General features: G+C 33.3%; 1 protein-coding gene across 1 annotated transcript; it reads left to right on the forward strand.

Annotated features, from left to right (window-relative positions):
- The first annotated feature begins 8,787 nt into the window (after positions 1 to 8,787).
- LOC132068043 (putative late blight resistance protein homolog R1B-16) lies at positions 8,788 to 18,084 on the forward strand. Its single transcript, XM_059461509.1, has 3 exons — positions 8,788 to 10,934; positions 11,025 to 11,395; positions 17,363 to 18,084. The coding sequence occupies exons 1-3, from the start codon at positions 8,818 to 8,820 to the stop codon at positions 18,082 to 18,084; spliced, it is 3,210 nt and encodes a 1,069-aa protein (XP_059317492.1). The 5' UTR covers positions 8,788 to 8,817.
- The last annotated feature ends 193 nt before the right edge of the window (positions 18,085 to 18,277 follow it).

Below are 18,277 nucleotides of genomic sequence, written 5' to 3' on the forward strand. Positions count from 1 at the left end.
ACAAAATTAGATTTACAAATACTCTCTTTCCTTCACTTTTATTTGTTCACTATACTAATAATAGTTATCCAATTTTACTTGTCCATTTTAAAAAATCAAGACATAATTTATCACTTTTTTCCTATTTTATCCTTATTATTAATAAGTCAAAATTTTCAATTCCTTTTTTCAAGACTTTTGAATTAGCAATAATTAGGGGTAATATGATAAGCTTTTCATTCTATTTTTGGCTCCTTAATAGGCGTGCCGTGACAAGTAAAAGTGGACGGAGGGAGTATGTCGTTTCAGAAAGGCAAAATACATAAATTGGCACCTATAGTATCACCAAAAAGTCACTTTCACACCTTAACTATACTGTTGACCTACCCGTCAACTACTTAAAAGTGAATTTATTTAACCCTTCCCACACCCCGACGCAAGCGCATATATTTCAACATTTTTTAGCGCGTTGGAGCTCATTTTATGTACATTAAACTAAAAAATAAATTAAAAAAATGCAAAAATAATTAAACACCCATTAATAACTCCCAACGGTAAAAAAAAAATTCACCCACAACCATTAAAAATCCATACACGTCTCTACCTGAAGAAACCCTAAATCAATTTTAGAACACCAAATTTCTGACGAATAAGCCCTAATTGGAAGCTCTAGCTACGTTTTAGTGAATTCAAGGTAACTTAATTCGATTTTATTTCTAAAAAATCACCCATTATTTTTCGTTTCTTGAACTCCCTAAATCACTTGAATTTTTATGCTAATTTGTTTCAGTTGTATGAAATCTTCGACTAATTTTGCTTTGTTTGGTTGTTTCTTCTGGCAATGAAGGTTCCATAATGACTAAAATAGGCTTGAGTAGGCTTTGCAAGCAAGAGGATGATCATGAGTTGAAGGATGTGCAATGCAAACATGGATTTCTTCTGCCTCTATTGACCTCTTGGACCCCAAGAAATCCTGGTAGAAGATATTGGAGTTTTAGGCAAGAATTTTAGGTTTTGGAGGTGGAATCGTTTAATTCATGGCTGATAGGGTTTTTTTACGGGTGGGTGAAATAATGTAGGTTGGGTGAAATGTAATGGGTTTTTGGATAAAAATATGGGGCTGGTTAGTTTTAGGAATAATTGGGATAATTAGCACGGTAATTAAGTCATTAAACATGTGGCATCTTTAGAGGGCGAGTGCCACAAATGCACCTGATTAAACCTAGATCGGGGTGTGGAAAGGGTTAAATAAATTCACTTTTAAGTAGTTGAAGGGGAAAATAGGTCACCAATATAGTTAAGGTATGAAAGTGACTTTTTGGTGATACGTTAGGTGCCAATTTGTGTATTTTGCCTTTTAGAAAAAAAGAACACAAAATGTCATTTATAAAGTTGTCCCTATTTATTACTCCTTTCGGATGAAAAACAACGTCCACTTAACTTTTTTTTTTTGAGTCAAAAAGATTGTCCACTTGTCAAATCAAGAAAGAATTTACTCACTCCGTTCACTTTTACTTGTCCACTATGCTAAAAAAAAATCACTTTTACTTGTCCACTTTAGCATATTAAGAAAAGACAAACTTTTTTTCTTGTTTTACCCTTAACATTAATTACTCATTTCTAACTATTTTCCAAGTTTAATGAGACTATGCACTAATTAATATAGGTATTATAGTAAAATACTTTATTTATTAATACTTAAGGGCGTGCAAAGTGAAAAGTGAACGGAGGGAGCACCTTATTTTTTTTAGATTTGCACATATTAAATGCAATGTGATCAAATCCCGATGCCTATTTAATTGGGGGTAGTTTAGTCAAATTACATATTTTTTCTTAGGAGTTAATATTTTCTTAAGGGGTGTAGAAATAGCAAAGTGGACATTCTTTTTTATCCAAAGGGAGTAGTAGTTGTTTCTCGAGAATTGAGTATTATTAAGAAGTAATTCCTCCGTCCCATGTTATTTGGCCACATTACTAATTATATATGTCTCAAATTACTTGTCCATTTACAAAATCAAGATAAAATTGATTAAATCTTTCCCATCTTGTCCTTAATATTAAGTGTTCTTGAAAATAATTAATATTGATTAGAGTGCAATTTAGTGGAGTGATAAGGGTAGGGCAGTAAAAATATACATTTTATTGATAATTTCTTAAGGGGAAAATGGACAAGTAATATGAGACGGAGGGAGTAGTTCTTTAGGGTATACTCACTCCGTCTCAAAATAAATGTCATCCTTAAAAAAAATAAAAAATCGCGCTCATTAAGAAATTTATAAATATAATGTGAATTTACTAAACAACCCCTATTTATTAGATATTAGTTGAAAATTTAACAATATTAAAAAAGACCACTTCTTTAATACTAAAGATATAGTTAGAAACAACAACAACAACAACAACAACAACCCAGTGAAATCCCACAACGTGAGGTTAAGGGAGGAGTAGAGTGTCTGTTAGACACCGACTCCTACCAAGGTAGGGCCCGTTTCCGAAAGACCCTCGGCTCAATAGAAAGCATAAAAGCATAACAAGAGGTCAGAAACATTTGCCAATTTTTATCTTGAATTAAAGCAATAATTTGTTTGGAAATTTTTTATCCTGAAACGACACTTATTTGGGACGGGGAGAGTAATGAAATATCCATTGGGATAAATTTTGAGTTTGAAACTTTCCGACGCGAAATCACATTAAACCTTCAAAGGGGGTACCAAATATCAAGTAGGAAAAAAAAAATGAGTTGAACCTGAAAAGGGTTATTAGGCCCGTTTGGCCATGCGAATTATTCCCTTTTTCCATAACAACTTTATACTTTATTTCAAAATCAGTGTTTAGTTATAAAATTTTTAAATTTGAAAAAAGTTATCCAAACTTGTTCTTCAAATCCATTTTCATAAATAAGTAAAGTGTTCTCTCCACTGCATTGCAAAAAGTACGATCACCTCTAACTCCAACTTCATAAATTTCAAATAAAGTAAAAAAAATATTTGAAATCTATGGACATGAATTGATTAACATCTAAAAATATAGTATTTGAATTTAAATTTTATAAAGTATGTAAAAAATTTAAGTTACATTTGAACATGAACACATAGTTTGAAATTTCGTGAGTTTAAACTTGATAATCTTTGCAAATTCCATATTCTAATAAACTAATAACCCATTTTCTATTTTCTTTTGATGAATAATAAATACAACAATATTTTATTGAGGCTGGACTTCTATTCAGCTTCTTAAGATGGAGCCCAAAAAAAAAAAAAATACTATGGTGCATATATTTTCCTAAATTTGAATATATTCTGAATTTATAGTTACCTTCTTAATTTTTTTGAAAATTTCTTCTTCTATTTATGTGCTACGCTATAATACTTAACCCTGCTTAAAAATGCTTCACAATGTTACTTAACCATACTTAATCCATTTCTTTTACTACTTAAAACTCCTTAAACCTACTTAATGCTACTTACCCCTATTTAATGTTACTTAACGATACTTAATCCTTCTTTTCTTTTTATATTATATTCTACTTTATGCTACTTAATCCAAACTTATGACTATTTAACGCTATTTAATCCTTCTTTTCTTCTTCTACTATGTGCTACTTTATGATACTTAAGACCACTTAAAAATACTTAATAAGACTATTTAACTCGACTTAATTCATCTTTTTTTTCTAGTAGAATGCTACTTAAACCTATTTAATGTTACTAAACCCTAATCAATGATACTTAATCTTTCTTTTCTTCTTCTACTCTGTGCTACTTAACCTACTTAAAACTACTCAACGTTATTTAATCTTTCTTTTCTTCTTCTGCGATATATGTATTACTTTATGCTACGTAATTCTACTTAAGGATACCGAAAAATACATAATCCCACTTTTCTTCTTCTACCATGTGCTATTTTATGCTACTTAACACTCTTTACTCATTCTTTACTTATTCTACTATGTGCTACTTAAGGCTACTTAAAATAATTAATAAGACTACTTAGCCCTACTTAATTCATTTTTTCTTCTACTATTTAATGATACTTAAACCTACTTAATGCTACTTAACTCAACTTAACCTACTTAATCCTTAACCCTACACAACCCATCTTTTGTTCTTCTATAATGTGATACTTTATGCTACTTAACCCTACTTAACGCTACTTAACGCTACATATATAATTCTTCTTTTCTACTTCTCTAATGTACTACTTAACCCTACTTAATGCTACTTATAAGTACTTAATCCCACTTTTTTCTTCTACTTAACCCCACTTAATCCTTCTTTTCATCTTCTAATCTGTGCTACTTTATTCTACTTAATCCTACTTTATGTTACTTAACCCTACTTAAGACTACTTAATCCTTCTTTTCTTCTTCTACTATGTACTATTTTATGCTACTTAACCCTACATAATGCTACCTAAAAATACTTAATCCCACTATTATTCTTCTACCATGTGCTACTTAGCCCTACTTAAGACTACTTCAAAATACTTAATAACTAGTAAAATTGTCCGCGCTTCGCGCGGTCTTAGTAAACCTTGTTGAATTTAATACTAATCTTTTTCTATTAAGGAACAAAAAAAGAAAGAAAGCAAAGCAAATTGTATAAGAATCTGTCATTGACCATGCCAAAAATTCTGGTGTTAGACTTAACTGACAACTAAAAACATTTTCAATATTAGTTGTCATAAAGCTATTTCTTTTCTTTTCATTTAGATTGTATGTACCATATATTACCTCACAATTCACAATCGTGAGAAATATTAGTAAATGTATTTCAGGATCAATAAGACATACTGTAAATGTATTAGCATCAACTCATACACAGCAATAGGCGACATTCATTCATGAAAAAGCTCATTATTATTCAAAAGATTAATTGGGGAACCAAAAGACTATATGAAAGTATTCAGAGATTTTGACTAAACTCCATATAGATGAAAAGAAATTGAGCATAACCTAACTCCCCTTAATTAACATAATAAAATTTTATAGTCAATAATTAAAACTCATGAGGGAGAGATTTCCTTGAGCATCCATATTTATATCTTGAAAACTTTACTTCTAATAATCTATGGCAGCAATTATAACTATAAAAAAACGCTAAAACTGATGGACAACCAGAGAAGACAAATGCACTCCCTTATTCCAAGAATGACACATCTAAATTGGAGCACCAGTTAATTCAGATGTGGTATATTCTTATACTGAATGCTACAACCAGTAACTAAATCTATCTACGTGCCTAAATATTGTACTCTCTCAATCTGAAAAAGATTGTCTTACTTTCCTTATTAGTTTGTCCCAAAAGATTGGCACATTTCTATATTTAGAAATAATTTAACTTTATGAAATGATTTACAAACACAAATATCTAAGACTTATTTTGGACCACACATTTCAAAAGTCATTCATTTATTTGCTAAACTCCGTGTCAAGTCAAACTAAGATAATCTTTTTAAGACGGTGGGAGTAACTATTAAACAAAGATAGTTCACAAAAAATGAGAAAAAAGTTTCAGAAAATGAAATCATACGTACAACCATATCTGACATTTGGAAGTTCTCGCTCTATATAGCAATGGGTATATTTACACCTAAATCAAATACTGTTTATTTTTTAGAAGATAATATACTTTTGGTTGATTTAGTTGAATGGACCAAAGTTGAGGAAATGAAATGGGAAGAAGACTTGAAAAATTGACCCCCCAGTTCAAAAGTATTAGTCAGAAATATACCCATACCTTCTCTGAAGTGTAGGATTGTAACATATACATTCTAAGTTTTGTGTAATTGAAGCCAAAGAAAGGCAAGAAGAAAAAGAAAAACAGATCAGTCCCTGTAAGTTAGTAAACTCGTCCTCCTCCTCAACCACATTATCAAGGAAATCCATATTTTCACTCTAATAATTGTTATATTTCTCTTGCCTTCGCTTTTTGATACTTTTTTATCTGCATATATTTATTTGAAGGAAAACAGAAGTTAGAGAGTAAACATTCAGAAAAAAATTAATGTAAACACTCAATTGAAGTGTAAGAAACTTTTTTAGCGCTTAACTACGTTTAGATTTCAATTATATAGGGTAAACTGATTCATTGGCATCTTCTATACGTCGATCGGACAATGATTTTGACAAATCAAATCGGAAAGAAAAATTCAATTTTTTCTTTTAATTTTTCATTAACAAAAGAAAAGGCAAAGGTTTATGATATGATTATTTACTTAATAAACTCGTCAAAACGATGGATAAGCATGTTACGTATCTGATGTGCTAATTATAAAGCCTGATTAATTTGATTCAATTATGGCAATTATCAAGAAAGAGGGTTAAAGAGGAAAAGAAAAAAGATTACCAATTATTTTAAGGCTGAAATCTTCGTTGAGAGCGATGTGATTTTGACAGATACGATACATGTAGAAACGATCAGGAATTAACCTTCCGTCAAAACTTCCTTGTAGAAGAACAAATCAGAAGCAGAAAGGAAGAGGCTTTGGTTTTTGGTTTTCCCGTTGAAGGATGGGATTATTGGATTGACTTATGGTTTTCCAGTTGAGCGATGCGATGATTGGTTTAGTAGCGACTTTTGGACTCATAAAAATTATTTAGTTTTTAATTGAAAAATTAAGAAAAAAGGCCAAAAATTTGACAAAAAAAATAAATAAGAATTCTGCTCTATGAGAGCGCCACGTAGGCGGGCCTATTGCCCAGCTTTATATATATATATAGATGTTACTTAACCCTACTTAATTTATCTTTTCTTTCACTAGTTAATGCTACTTAATCCTTCTTTTCTTTTTCTACTCTGTGCTACTTTCTGCTAGTTAATCCTACTTAAGGCTACTTTGCTCTTTTTAATCCTTCTTTTCGTCTTCTATTGTGTGCTACTTAATCCTACTTAAGGCTACTTAAAATAGTTAATAAGGCTAGTTAAACCATCTTTTCTTCTACTATTTAATGTTAACTAAACCTATTTAACTCTACTTAATTTTTTTTAAAAAAAAATTTAAATGTTTTCATTTATAAATTCCTAAAGGAAAATTGTCCAAATACAAGAGGAACAAAGAAAACTGAAAATAAGAGAAAATCATGACAGAAAATCCTTCCAGAAGTTTGGGTTCTCTGATAATTCTTCATTGGGATAGAAGTATAAAAAAGATAATCTGAAATAGTCAAAGTACACGTAAGCTGATCAAACATCATCATTATTAAAAAAAAAAAAAAGGGACTGTAATTATACCACACGACTTTAGAAAATGAACTTCCAAAAGCAGGGAAATTATAGAAAGAGTCCTGCTTCTTGTTTCCTTGTAATTGAGAAGAATATAATGACAAGGAAGCTAAGTCCAAGAATTCCAGCTAGTTTAAATCCAAGGAACTTTTACAGTACAAAACTTCTCATGGAAGCTATGACATTTAAATTAAAATTCTACAAAGCACTTTCAAACAAGAAAGCTGATCATTTAAGGGTAATGAGGCATGACCAAGAAACTAATTCTATTAAAGTGTTGCAAAGAAATAAAGTCAATACCTCTCCACTTAGCTTTATTATTAAGCCCCCGTTTGGCCACAAGAATTATTCACTTTATTCCGGAATTTTTTTTCACTTTTTTCCGAAATCAGCGTTTGGCCATGAAAATTCGAATACAACTTGAAGTTGTATTCCGGAATACCAAAAACTCAAAAAATTTATTTTTCAAAATATTTTCACTTTTTTCATTTTTTTACAACTACATTTCACCAAAAACTACAATTTCAAAAACTATGCCAAACACAACTCCAACTCTAAAATTTTAAAAAAAAGTAAATTTCTTTATTGATATCTATGGACAAACGGGGCCTAAATCTAAAATTTATGGACATAGCAATCACAAACTAATATGGATGGCTGGACCCACTTTGCAAGCTTTCTACATTTGCACAGTAACTAAATTACAGAATCCTTAAAGAAAGGAATCCAAACAGGAAACACAAAAAGAAAATAATACTTCTGAAGGACCTAATTACATTCTACTAGTAAAAGTTTTTGTTTTTGCAGAAATGAAAAGAGAATGTTTTCAGATGAATCTTTGTCTCCAAATATTTCTCTTTTACTTGAAAATCTTCAGCGAGTTGGAGAGGAATCATTGAACCATACATTTAAATATGATCAATCTTTAAAGGCATCTCATCCTCTTGAAATACTGCAGTGCATTCAAGAAGAATTTGCTTCATTTTTTATGCTTTTAGAGGAACCTGATCTCCTTGAAACTTTGAAGCAGATTGAAGAGAGATGGGGTTCATTTAAACGCCAGTATCTGTCTTCAAAGAAATCTGATTTCTTTGAAACTATGCATGGGATTAAAGGATTACGGGGTTGGTTTAGTAGATTAAAACAAACATATAAGAGAATAAAGGATGATTTTAAGCTCCTGGATTTTATACTCAAATTGCAAAGCTTCCTAAATGAACAAGATGTCATAGATGAAGTCCAATCTCTTTTAAAAGATGCTGCAACTGATCTAAGCAAGCTCTACTTTGAACAAGCAAGACCATGGAGTGAAGACTTTCACGCGTTATCTGTATATTGCACTACAAGCTTCGCTGTAACAGATCCAAAGTATCATCACAACTTTCTCCCAGCATGGATGGTATTGTTATTCCGAATACTGTAACGGACTTCATTGATACTGCTGTAGAGAATTTAAAGACAACAATAATATACCGAGTGAAACACCACAAGGTGGGGTATGGGAAAGTTAAGAGTGTACGCATAACTTATTCGTACCTTGAGAGGTAGAGAGGCTTTAAATAATTTAAATGCTTTAAAGAATTTAAATGTTTTATGGAAATGTAATCGTCCAACCATGGATCGAATTAAAAAGATTCGAACGGAGTTGAAGTTCCTTAGAAGTTTAATCTGCTTTGTTTCCGACAGATGCATAGGAACTCATAGCCAACATACTTTTTTCACCCATGTTTTGGTTGTGGCCAGGCAAACAGCAATGCTTGCCTGGTTGCTTTTACCTGGCCATGAACAGTTGGTTCCAGGAGAAATGGATGATTTGCCTTCTGATCTTGAAAAAAGGATTCATCCCATTGAGTCATGCATCTGCAATATCTATGTCGGTGTCTTGCAAGATTTGAATCCAGTACAATCACCATGGTATCCTGTTATCCGAATTGATTATGTAGTTGATTGCCAGGTTAGATTTTTGGAGACGCTTCTGCACCATTTGGAAGGGATACCAACCATAGCGATAAAGGCAAACCTTCAGGAGATGCTCGATATCTTGAGAGCTAATTTCATTGATCTAGCCGTACAGGAAATTGGATTTCCTCTTCAAGATATCGACTCTGTGATTGTTGATGCAGGACTTCTGGTTTACTTGTTAAATGACAACGAAAAGGATAAGGAAGTCATGTATTTGAAAGATAAAGTTCAAAGACTAATTCTTGATATCCACGGCAACATTCAGAGTATGCAGGCACTGATTTACATCCACACTCGGAAGTCATTTCTCCTTCAGTGCAACTTAACCAGTATTAGTAGACAGTGCTTTACTGATTTCAATTTAGACAACTTGAAGGAGCTCCTAAGCCACTATTCAGATTCACTTGCTCCTTTCAAGAACCCACTGCAGACAATTCAGAAAGAAACCAAGTACTTCCAAGCTGTTGTAGAACAGAAAGATGGACTTCAACGTATTGCATCAGAGGTGATTGGTTTGGTTTATGAGGTAGAATATATGTTTGATTCTTATATGAAAAAGGCTGTTCCAGATTGGTGTCTTTTCCTGTGGATCTTGCACATTGCGAGGGAGATTAGATTACTTATGACAGAGGTAGAAGAGGTTCAAGAAATGGATGCGTCTGACTTAGTATTTTACAGCACCGGAGATGCTTCTGGTGCGCATACTTATTCGAAATCTGCTAGTGATGCAAGCATACATGATGAAATGGTGGGCTTCGAGGATGTGATGGATGAAGTAAGAGATAAGCTTACTGAAGGATCATCATGCCTTGATGTTATCTCAATCGTCGGCATGCCTGGAATAGGCAAGACAACTCTGGCAAACAAATCATACTTTAATCAGTCAGTTGTCTCTCATTTTGATATACGTGCCCAATGTTGTGTGTCTCAAGAATATACGCGGAAGGACTTATTATTAGCTATTTTAGGTGATATTATTGGTGAGACGGACAAACTTGATAGAGAGGCTGACGATGTATTAGCAGACCAACTTCGCAAACATTTATTGCGCACGAGATACCTTATCTTCATTGATGATATCTGGGACACTAGTGCATGGGATGACTTAAGGTTATGCTTCCCCAACGCTAACAACGGAAGTAGAATTATTCTGATGACTCGGCATTATGACGTTGCCTCTTATGCTAAACATGTTAGTGATCCCCTTGTTCTTCGGTTCCTGTCTAATGATGAGAGTTGGATGCTATTACAAATTAAGGTATTCAATAGAGAAAGTTTCCCCCTTGTCTTAACGGATGTTGGCAAAAGAATAGCACAAAAGTGTGGAGGTCTGCCTCTTTCAATTGTTCTGGTAGCAGGTATTCTTACAAGAATGGAGAAGAAAACACATTGTTGGGAGCAAGTGGCAACAAATTTAGGTACACACATTCAGGCTCAGGCGGAAGACACAATAAGTCCTAGTTATCAGATTTTACCACATCATTTGAAAACTTGCTTTCTCTACTTTGGAGTATTTTCAGAGGACCAAGAGATACAAGTCTCAAAATTGACATGGTTGTGGATATCTGAAGGTTTTGTAAAAACTCACACAGAGAAGCTTTTGGAGGATATAGCAAAAGATTACTTGGAGAATCTCGTTGAGAGAAACCTAGTGATGGTTGCTAAAAGGAGTTCTGATGGTAAGATCAAGGCACGTCGCAGTCATGACCTGTTGCTGGAATTTTGCAGGGAGAAAGCTAAATTGGAGAACTTCGTAGAAAGGATAAAAGGGTAATCTAAACCTTATTATTTTTTTTATTTTTTTTTGAATCACCTGTTTGAACTTATCCCGATTAATTATACCATTCTCTTTACTGACAGGGACAAAAGTATGGATTCTTCTCATATTTTCCCTCCACAGTACAAGACTCCACGCCGTATATCCCTTTATTCTCGATGCAATAGTGTTGGAAGTTGGTGTTTTTCTTACTCACATGTGAAATCTTTTCAATTCAGGGAGTCTAGAAAAATTGCATTCTCTTCAATAGACCATGCATCATACATTTTTAGAAGGTTCAAGTTTCTTAGGGTGTTAGATTTGGAATTCACAATTATTGATTCTTTCCCACAAGAGTTAACTTTTTTGAGGTATCTTGCTGCTCGCACTGCTGAACAATTCATATTGTTCCCTTCCAATCTTCTGAACCTTGAAACTTTGATACTTCAAGGGATTAGAGGACGAGTATCATTACTGTTAGGATTTTCTTGAATAGGTGTGAATGGGAAAAGAATGGTTGTGACTTTTCTGATAAGGCACAATGACACCTGTTCGTACTATCCTTTGTTGGCTATAATACTTAGTCATTCCATCATATTTTACTTACGAAAATTCTGATTGTCTTCTTCTTTATTCTGATTGTCTTCTTCTTTCTTCTTGCACAATAAAAATTCTAGTGTGATTTACAGCCTTGGAGTGGTTCGCCGTTCACCGGGGTTTGAGGTACCGCTACGCTGGTGAGTTAATTCGTTCAATCTTGGGAGGATATATTCCATAACCTCGTGTACTTGAGGGGAATAATTTCCTTAAGGAAAACACCGCGAATTCATGGGCTCGAATTTATTGTCCTTTCTTTTCAGATTCCGCGTTAGATTGTTTCCTCTCTTTTCAGATTCTGTTTTAGATTATTTTTTGAATACAGATTGACAACAATCTTAAGGAAATTATTAGTTTTATATATTCTGTATTCTGTTAATCTACTAGAATCTTACTCTTTTGACAAAGAAGAAAGTAATTTTTCTTTAGAAATAAAAAATACTCTTTCCTGAGTTATAAAAGTATTCTTTCAGAAATAAAAATACTTTTTCAGTTATTTCTACCCCGGTTTTTAAGACTAAACCTTGATAAGATTGGAGAAGAAATTCACTCTTGTCAGGAAGAAGAAAGTTACTCTTTTCAAAATAGGAAAAAGTACTATTTTCAGAAGAAGGAAAAAAAAAGTCTTTTCAAAGATAAAAAGGTACTATTTTCATAAGAAAAAACGGTACTCTTTTTGGAGACTAAAACCTTTGTGGTTTTCTACTCCCCTGTATGGAGATTAAAATCTGCGTGATTTTCTACTCCAAGTTACTATTCGGTTTAAAGAAGATAAAAACTTTACCGATTTAGTAACTTTTAATTAGCTTGAAGATATAAAATCTTCGCTGGTTGTTTATTCGGTTTGAAGAAGGTAAAATCTTCTCCGTTTTATTAAATCTGAATGTGTTAGAGACTATTTGGTTTGAAGATATAAAATTTTTGCCAGTTTATTTTCTGATTAAGAAAACAGGTAGATAAGAATCGGAATTTAATTTCGATTGGCGGCATCAAACAAAACTATTCAACCATGGAACATGTGTCTTCATTATTGTATTAATTATTATATATGACGTTGGTGTGGTCAATCACAGCGTTGAATTACTATTATGACACCAACAAAATATGTTGATGGCATTGGTTTATTCATCAACTGATTGTGTCGTTTAAGAAAAGGGTGTCAGGCGTGTATCTTTTGTTTTGTTTGGGTATCACGTTTTTCCTTGGACAATCTAACTATTAAAGTGGTAAATTGACATGGAGTACTCCTGCAAGCCATTTGTGCATTTACTGCAAATTTGGAGGGAGTACTACTCTTTGCATAAGAAGAAAGTAAAGAAAACGACACTCATGTGGGCTCTTCGGTTATGCATTCAAAGGTTTGGAAATTGAGAATCAATTAATTGTGATAAGAGGTCTTTATGACTTGTTACGAAGGGGAGTTGTTATTTGGTCTAACCAAATTTGTGTTTTCAAAAGGCATGTATATATATATATATATATATATATATATATATATATATATATATATTTTTTTTTTTATTATTTTTTTTTAAATGCAGATCAATTTGTTGGGGGGGGGGGGGGGGGGGGAAAAAAATTTCATCATGTTTGAAAAATTTATCGTCCCTCCGGTTTAAACTTCGTGCACATGCGGCACATGTCACAGAAACACGTGCTTTGCTTCAAGGATGAATCAATTCAAGAAGAAAGCAACAAAAATCGGGTTCTACTTTCTTTACTCTGCTCGTCTTTTTATTTTCTACTCTTTATGCTTTATGAAATTCAGTTTTTATAAATTTTAGGGTAGACATTTATTATTAAATGATCTCAAAGTATATTCTATTTGTGTGCCATAAAATTTATTATTTGGTATATAATGTGGTAGCGTGCACGAATATGTGGAATAATATTTTCAAGGTAGTAAGACATGATTTAGGCTTACATTAATACTTGAAAGTTATTCTTGAGATCATAAAAATAATATGTATATATTATTTTGGGCTAAACAATTAGATGAATTACCCTGGAAAAGAATTGTAAAACAATTTATTTTATTTTTGGATATATGTCAAAATTTTGAAATCTATCAAGAACTACTCTTTAAGATGAAGAAGAATGAAACATCTTCTTTGATTCCTAGACAGTCACTATCTTTGGGGTTAAATGTTCATAGACAAAGTATTTCATCACATTTACAGCGAGTGATCAGTGATGGACGGAAGTTGAATTTGTCTGACAAAATTGCAGCGGCAATTAAAAGTGAAATGAACAATAGGCATTTTGTTCCATACTTATGTTAAGGATGCTATCTCAATTAAGTATAGTGATAGTGGGGAATATTTTTTTTTATCCGTTCCAAATGTGTCCCGTGTGAAGGGTATATTGACCATGTAGAATGGAAAATATATCATGGAATTTTTAAGCAATATTTGGTGACTCTCTAACAAGTTTCTACCTCACTTTATACGAGCAATACAAGAATTTCCTTCAATCTATTTGATAAAATAGAAAGGTTGAATTATAGTTGGCAGAACCATAAAAAAAAAATGATGGCCTCATGCCCTAGTTGGCAGAACCATAAAAAGAAATGATGGCCTAAATGCTTTTAGCAATTGATCTAATTGTTCCAATTTGACAAGTTGTTGTTTTGACATTTGAAACTGGAAAACTCTGTCACGTCATTCTTGCATATCATCTTGCAAATGAAATCAATCACGAGATAAGACACTTTAAAGGAATTGTTAAAACCACAAGCCATGTTTGGTAGTAAGAAAATTGTATTTTGTCGTACTTTGTCTTGTATAATTGCAGGATAACTGAAGTGGCTTGATGGAAATAAAAGTTGGGTGTTTTGTGATGCTTTCTGAAGAAAAAAAATGTTTGGCACCAGTTAAGAATGATTGCTTAGCATGAAGTTTGGTTAATAAGATTCTAACGTCAAAATGTTTGAGGGCATTTACTTATATGCATGCTGACTTAGAATCGTTAATGTGCATTTTGATTTGATGCTATGGAAAGAAATTCTTCATATGCCCTTTAATTTTGAGTTGCCTAAGAACAAAGCATTCAATTATTTGAAATGTGGGGGCTTCCTGACTTATGATAAAGTCAATATTAGACTGAGTGTTTAATTTGGAATAACAAGAAATATGAAAAATGATGGCATTCTTGTATATTACGCCAAATGAACAAAATCTTTAGTGGATTTTTGATATGGTGGTCACTAAGATTAACTAGTACCAAATTGATAATTTGTTATATACTTGTTCAGAAAAGTTATGTTCTTTCATGAAAGGGTGTCACTAGAAATGTCGTGACTTTTCATGAAAATATGTGTCTATTGAAATACAATTATCTGTATTGACATGGATGTTGGTGAAAGGCTAGCCGTTGTCTATTGTTTGATAAATATGACGTTCAATTAATCATTGATAAAATGAATGTCTTGTTAATAAGTTCTTGTTTTCCTGTAGAACTTGTGGGGGGAAGCTATCCTTATAATTACCAAAATACTCAATCAAGTGCCTATAGAAAACACAATTTATTCCATATGAAAAATGAAAAGCCCAACTTGAATTACTTTAAAGTGTGGGGGTGTTAGTCTAAAGTGCAAGATCCTAAACCTAATAGGGTAAAAATTGGACCGTAAACTATTAATTGTGTTTTCTAGGATATGCCACCAATAGTAAAGGATATTGGTTTCTAGTTCACAAATCATAAAACTTCGACAGAATCAAAAGATGTTGACTTATTGACAATATTGTATTATGTCAACCCCACAATATATGTCCTTTGTGGTATTGACATGGTATGCCTTTAGTGGTATTGATATGCTAGTTAGTGAAATATTCACATAACTCGTTCCCTCTTGGTAAGGAATAGTTGTTCGAACTACTAATTTGATGAGATTGATCGTATGTCTTTCATTAAAGGTCGTGTTCATTAATTTCGTGAACGGATGTCACTTGAAAGGTTGTGACTTTTCATGATAAAATGTATATGTTGAGAGACAACTCTTTGAAAAGACAAGATGGTTCATTCAATGTAGAAATTCATTGGTTTATAAATCTAAGAACCAATTGATGATAATGATAATAATTGGCAATAGCTTGGATTTTCACATTGGTGAATGTGCCATTAGTTGGATATTTGAAGAAGTAGACTTACAAGAAGTGGAATGGTTGAGAAATATTTTTTTAAAAGGTTGTGGCCACAACTGATGTCAACCATCCACAGGTATCATGATGTCACTTTAAGTGTAGTCAGCAGTCTGCGATATATCCTATTTTATAAGTTTATTTTGCATTATAATAAATATCCTATGAGTTATTGAGGGCAATAATGATGCAAATTGAATCACCGGGTCAACCGAAATAAAATCCACAAGTGGATATGTTGTTACCATTGGTGGAGGAGTGGTGTCTTGGAAATTGTCCAAACAAACTTGGACCGCCAGCTCCATAATGTAGTCTAAGTTCGTAACTTTAGACATGATCGGTGAAGAAGTTGAATAGCTCCGGGTTTTTTTTTTTTAAAAGATATTCCATTCTGGCCCAAACCATTGGTACCAATATGCATACATTGCGATAGCCAAGCAGCAGTAGGAAGGGCAGGGAGCATTATGTATAACGAGAAATCTCGTCACATGCGACGGAGACACAATACTGTTCGAAAACCACTCTCTAGTGGAGTTATCACTATTGACTATGTAAAGTCTAGAGATAACGTCGCGGATCCACTGACAAAAGGCTTAACTAGAGAGGTAGTTGAAAGATCATCAAAGGGAATGGATTTAAGGCTTAGGACAAGTCATCATGGCGGTAACTCTACCTAGCAGACTGGAGATCCCAAGAGCTAGGTTCAAAGAGATCAAACAAAGTTTTGAATGACAGTTCGACATTATCAAATAACTCAATCCATTGTCGTGATGAAGACAATGTTCAGGAACAAGGATACAACATTAAGGCTTTTTAACGAGTTAATAAAGCTTAAGTTGTTTAATGATTTCTAAGTTTGGCAGGTATGACCAAATAGTGTATCTACATGATGACACGTTTTAGGAATCACCTATGTGAGTGTGAAGTGTAAGCCGCTTCAAAGAGAATGATAGGAAAGCCCATTCTCTATACACTTATGAAACCAGGCAGTGTTCATGGCTGAAACGAACACAACCGTGAGAACCATAGACGGTAAAGGGTTGATTGTGTGACATGTGGTTATCTAGGTATACACCAAAGCTCGACGGTTCAAAGATATCAAATCTACCGATTGATCGAGTATATCCGACATATGTTCACTACGGAAAGTTCAAAAGGAAACCTACTTATCCAGATGCAATTAATCTTTATTTGTAAATCACACACTTGTCCGTATATTTCTTGATCATAGAGTCATTCCCCATTCATGTGGGGAATTGTTAGGATTTTCTTGAATAGGTGTGAACGGGAAAAGAATAGTTGTGACTTTTCTGATAAGGCACAATGACACTTGTTCGTACTATCCTTTGTTGGCTATAATACTTAGTCATTCCATCAGATTTTACTTACGAAAATTCTGATTGTCTTCTTCTTTATTCTGATTATCTTCTTCTTTCTTCTTGTACAATAAAAATTCTAATGTGATTTACGGCCTTGAGTGGTTCACCGTTCACCGGGTTTGAGGTACCGCTATCTTTGGTGAGTTAATTCGTTCAATCACAGGAGATATATTCCATAATCTCGGTACTTGAGGGGAATAATTTCCTTAAGAAAACATTGTGAATTCGGTGGGCTCGAATTTATTTTTCTTTCTTTTTCGCATTCGCGTTAGATTGTTTCTTCTCTTTTCAGATTCTGTTTTAGATTATTTTTTTAATACAGATTGACAAATACAATTTGGACAATGGTCAAATTGCGACATCTGCACATATATGACCAAGCATTTTTCACTTTGGGCAATGGAAAAGAACTCTTGGAAAGCCCCTCGAAAATGTATGATTTGCAAACCCTTTCCTCAGCATGTTTTTCTTGTGTGGACAATGCGGATAAGATCTTGACAAAAACACCAAATCTTCAGAAACTGAGATGTGAAGTGTTGAAATTTGATGGCTCGTTCCCTGCGTTTAACAACCTTACCAAGGTTGAGATGCTCAAGATTTCTTCCGGTCCTACATTGACATGGATCAATCAGTTGAAGTTCCCATCTAACCTCAAGAAATTGACACTGTCCAATTTTCGCATACATCTTAATGCGGTCTCAACTCCTCCAAAACTTGAGGTACTCAAACTGCTAGGAGTTACCATTAGTTCCAATACAAGGGAAGTAAATGATGAGCAGCTCCTTCAACTCAAATTCTTGAAGCTAGAAAATCCTTCTTTTTCAGAATGGGATGTCTCAGATGATGCGTTTCCACGCCTTAAACACTTGGTATTGAAAAGATGTCGACATCTGAAGGCTGTCCCTTCTCGCTTTGGAGACATGCCGTCTCTAAAATCCATTGAGGTAAAGTCATGCCACGAATGGCTTGCCGAGTCAGCCATGGTCATCCAGAGAACACAAGTTGAAGAGATGGGATATTCTGATTTTCAGGTCTTAATCCACAAATAGCTCAACAAAACCTGCACCAAACGCCATCTTAAATTGATTATCAGGTATGTTGTTGATCCAATGCGCAACTGAAGTTAAACATGTTTTCTTTATATTCTAGATGACGAAATCCCGTGCTAGCACTGTCCCAACACAAAAAATAATACCACATTTTTTTTCTTAGTCTGTCTTAAAAAGAATGATATATTTTTAT

This window comes from Lycium ferocissimum, chromosome 1 (assembly GCF_029784015.1).
Source record: "Lycium ferocissimum isolate CSIRO_LF1 chromosome 1, AGI_CSIRO_Lferr_CH_V1, whole genome shotgun sequence".
Classification (NCBI taxonomy): domain Eukaryota; kingdom Viridiplantae; phylum Streptophyta; class Magnoliopsida; order Solanales; family Solanaceae; genus Lycium; species Lycium ferocissimum.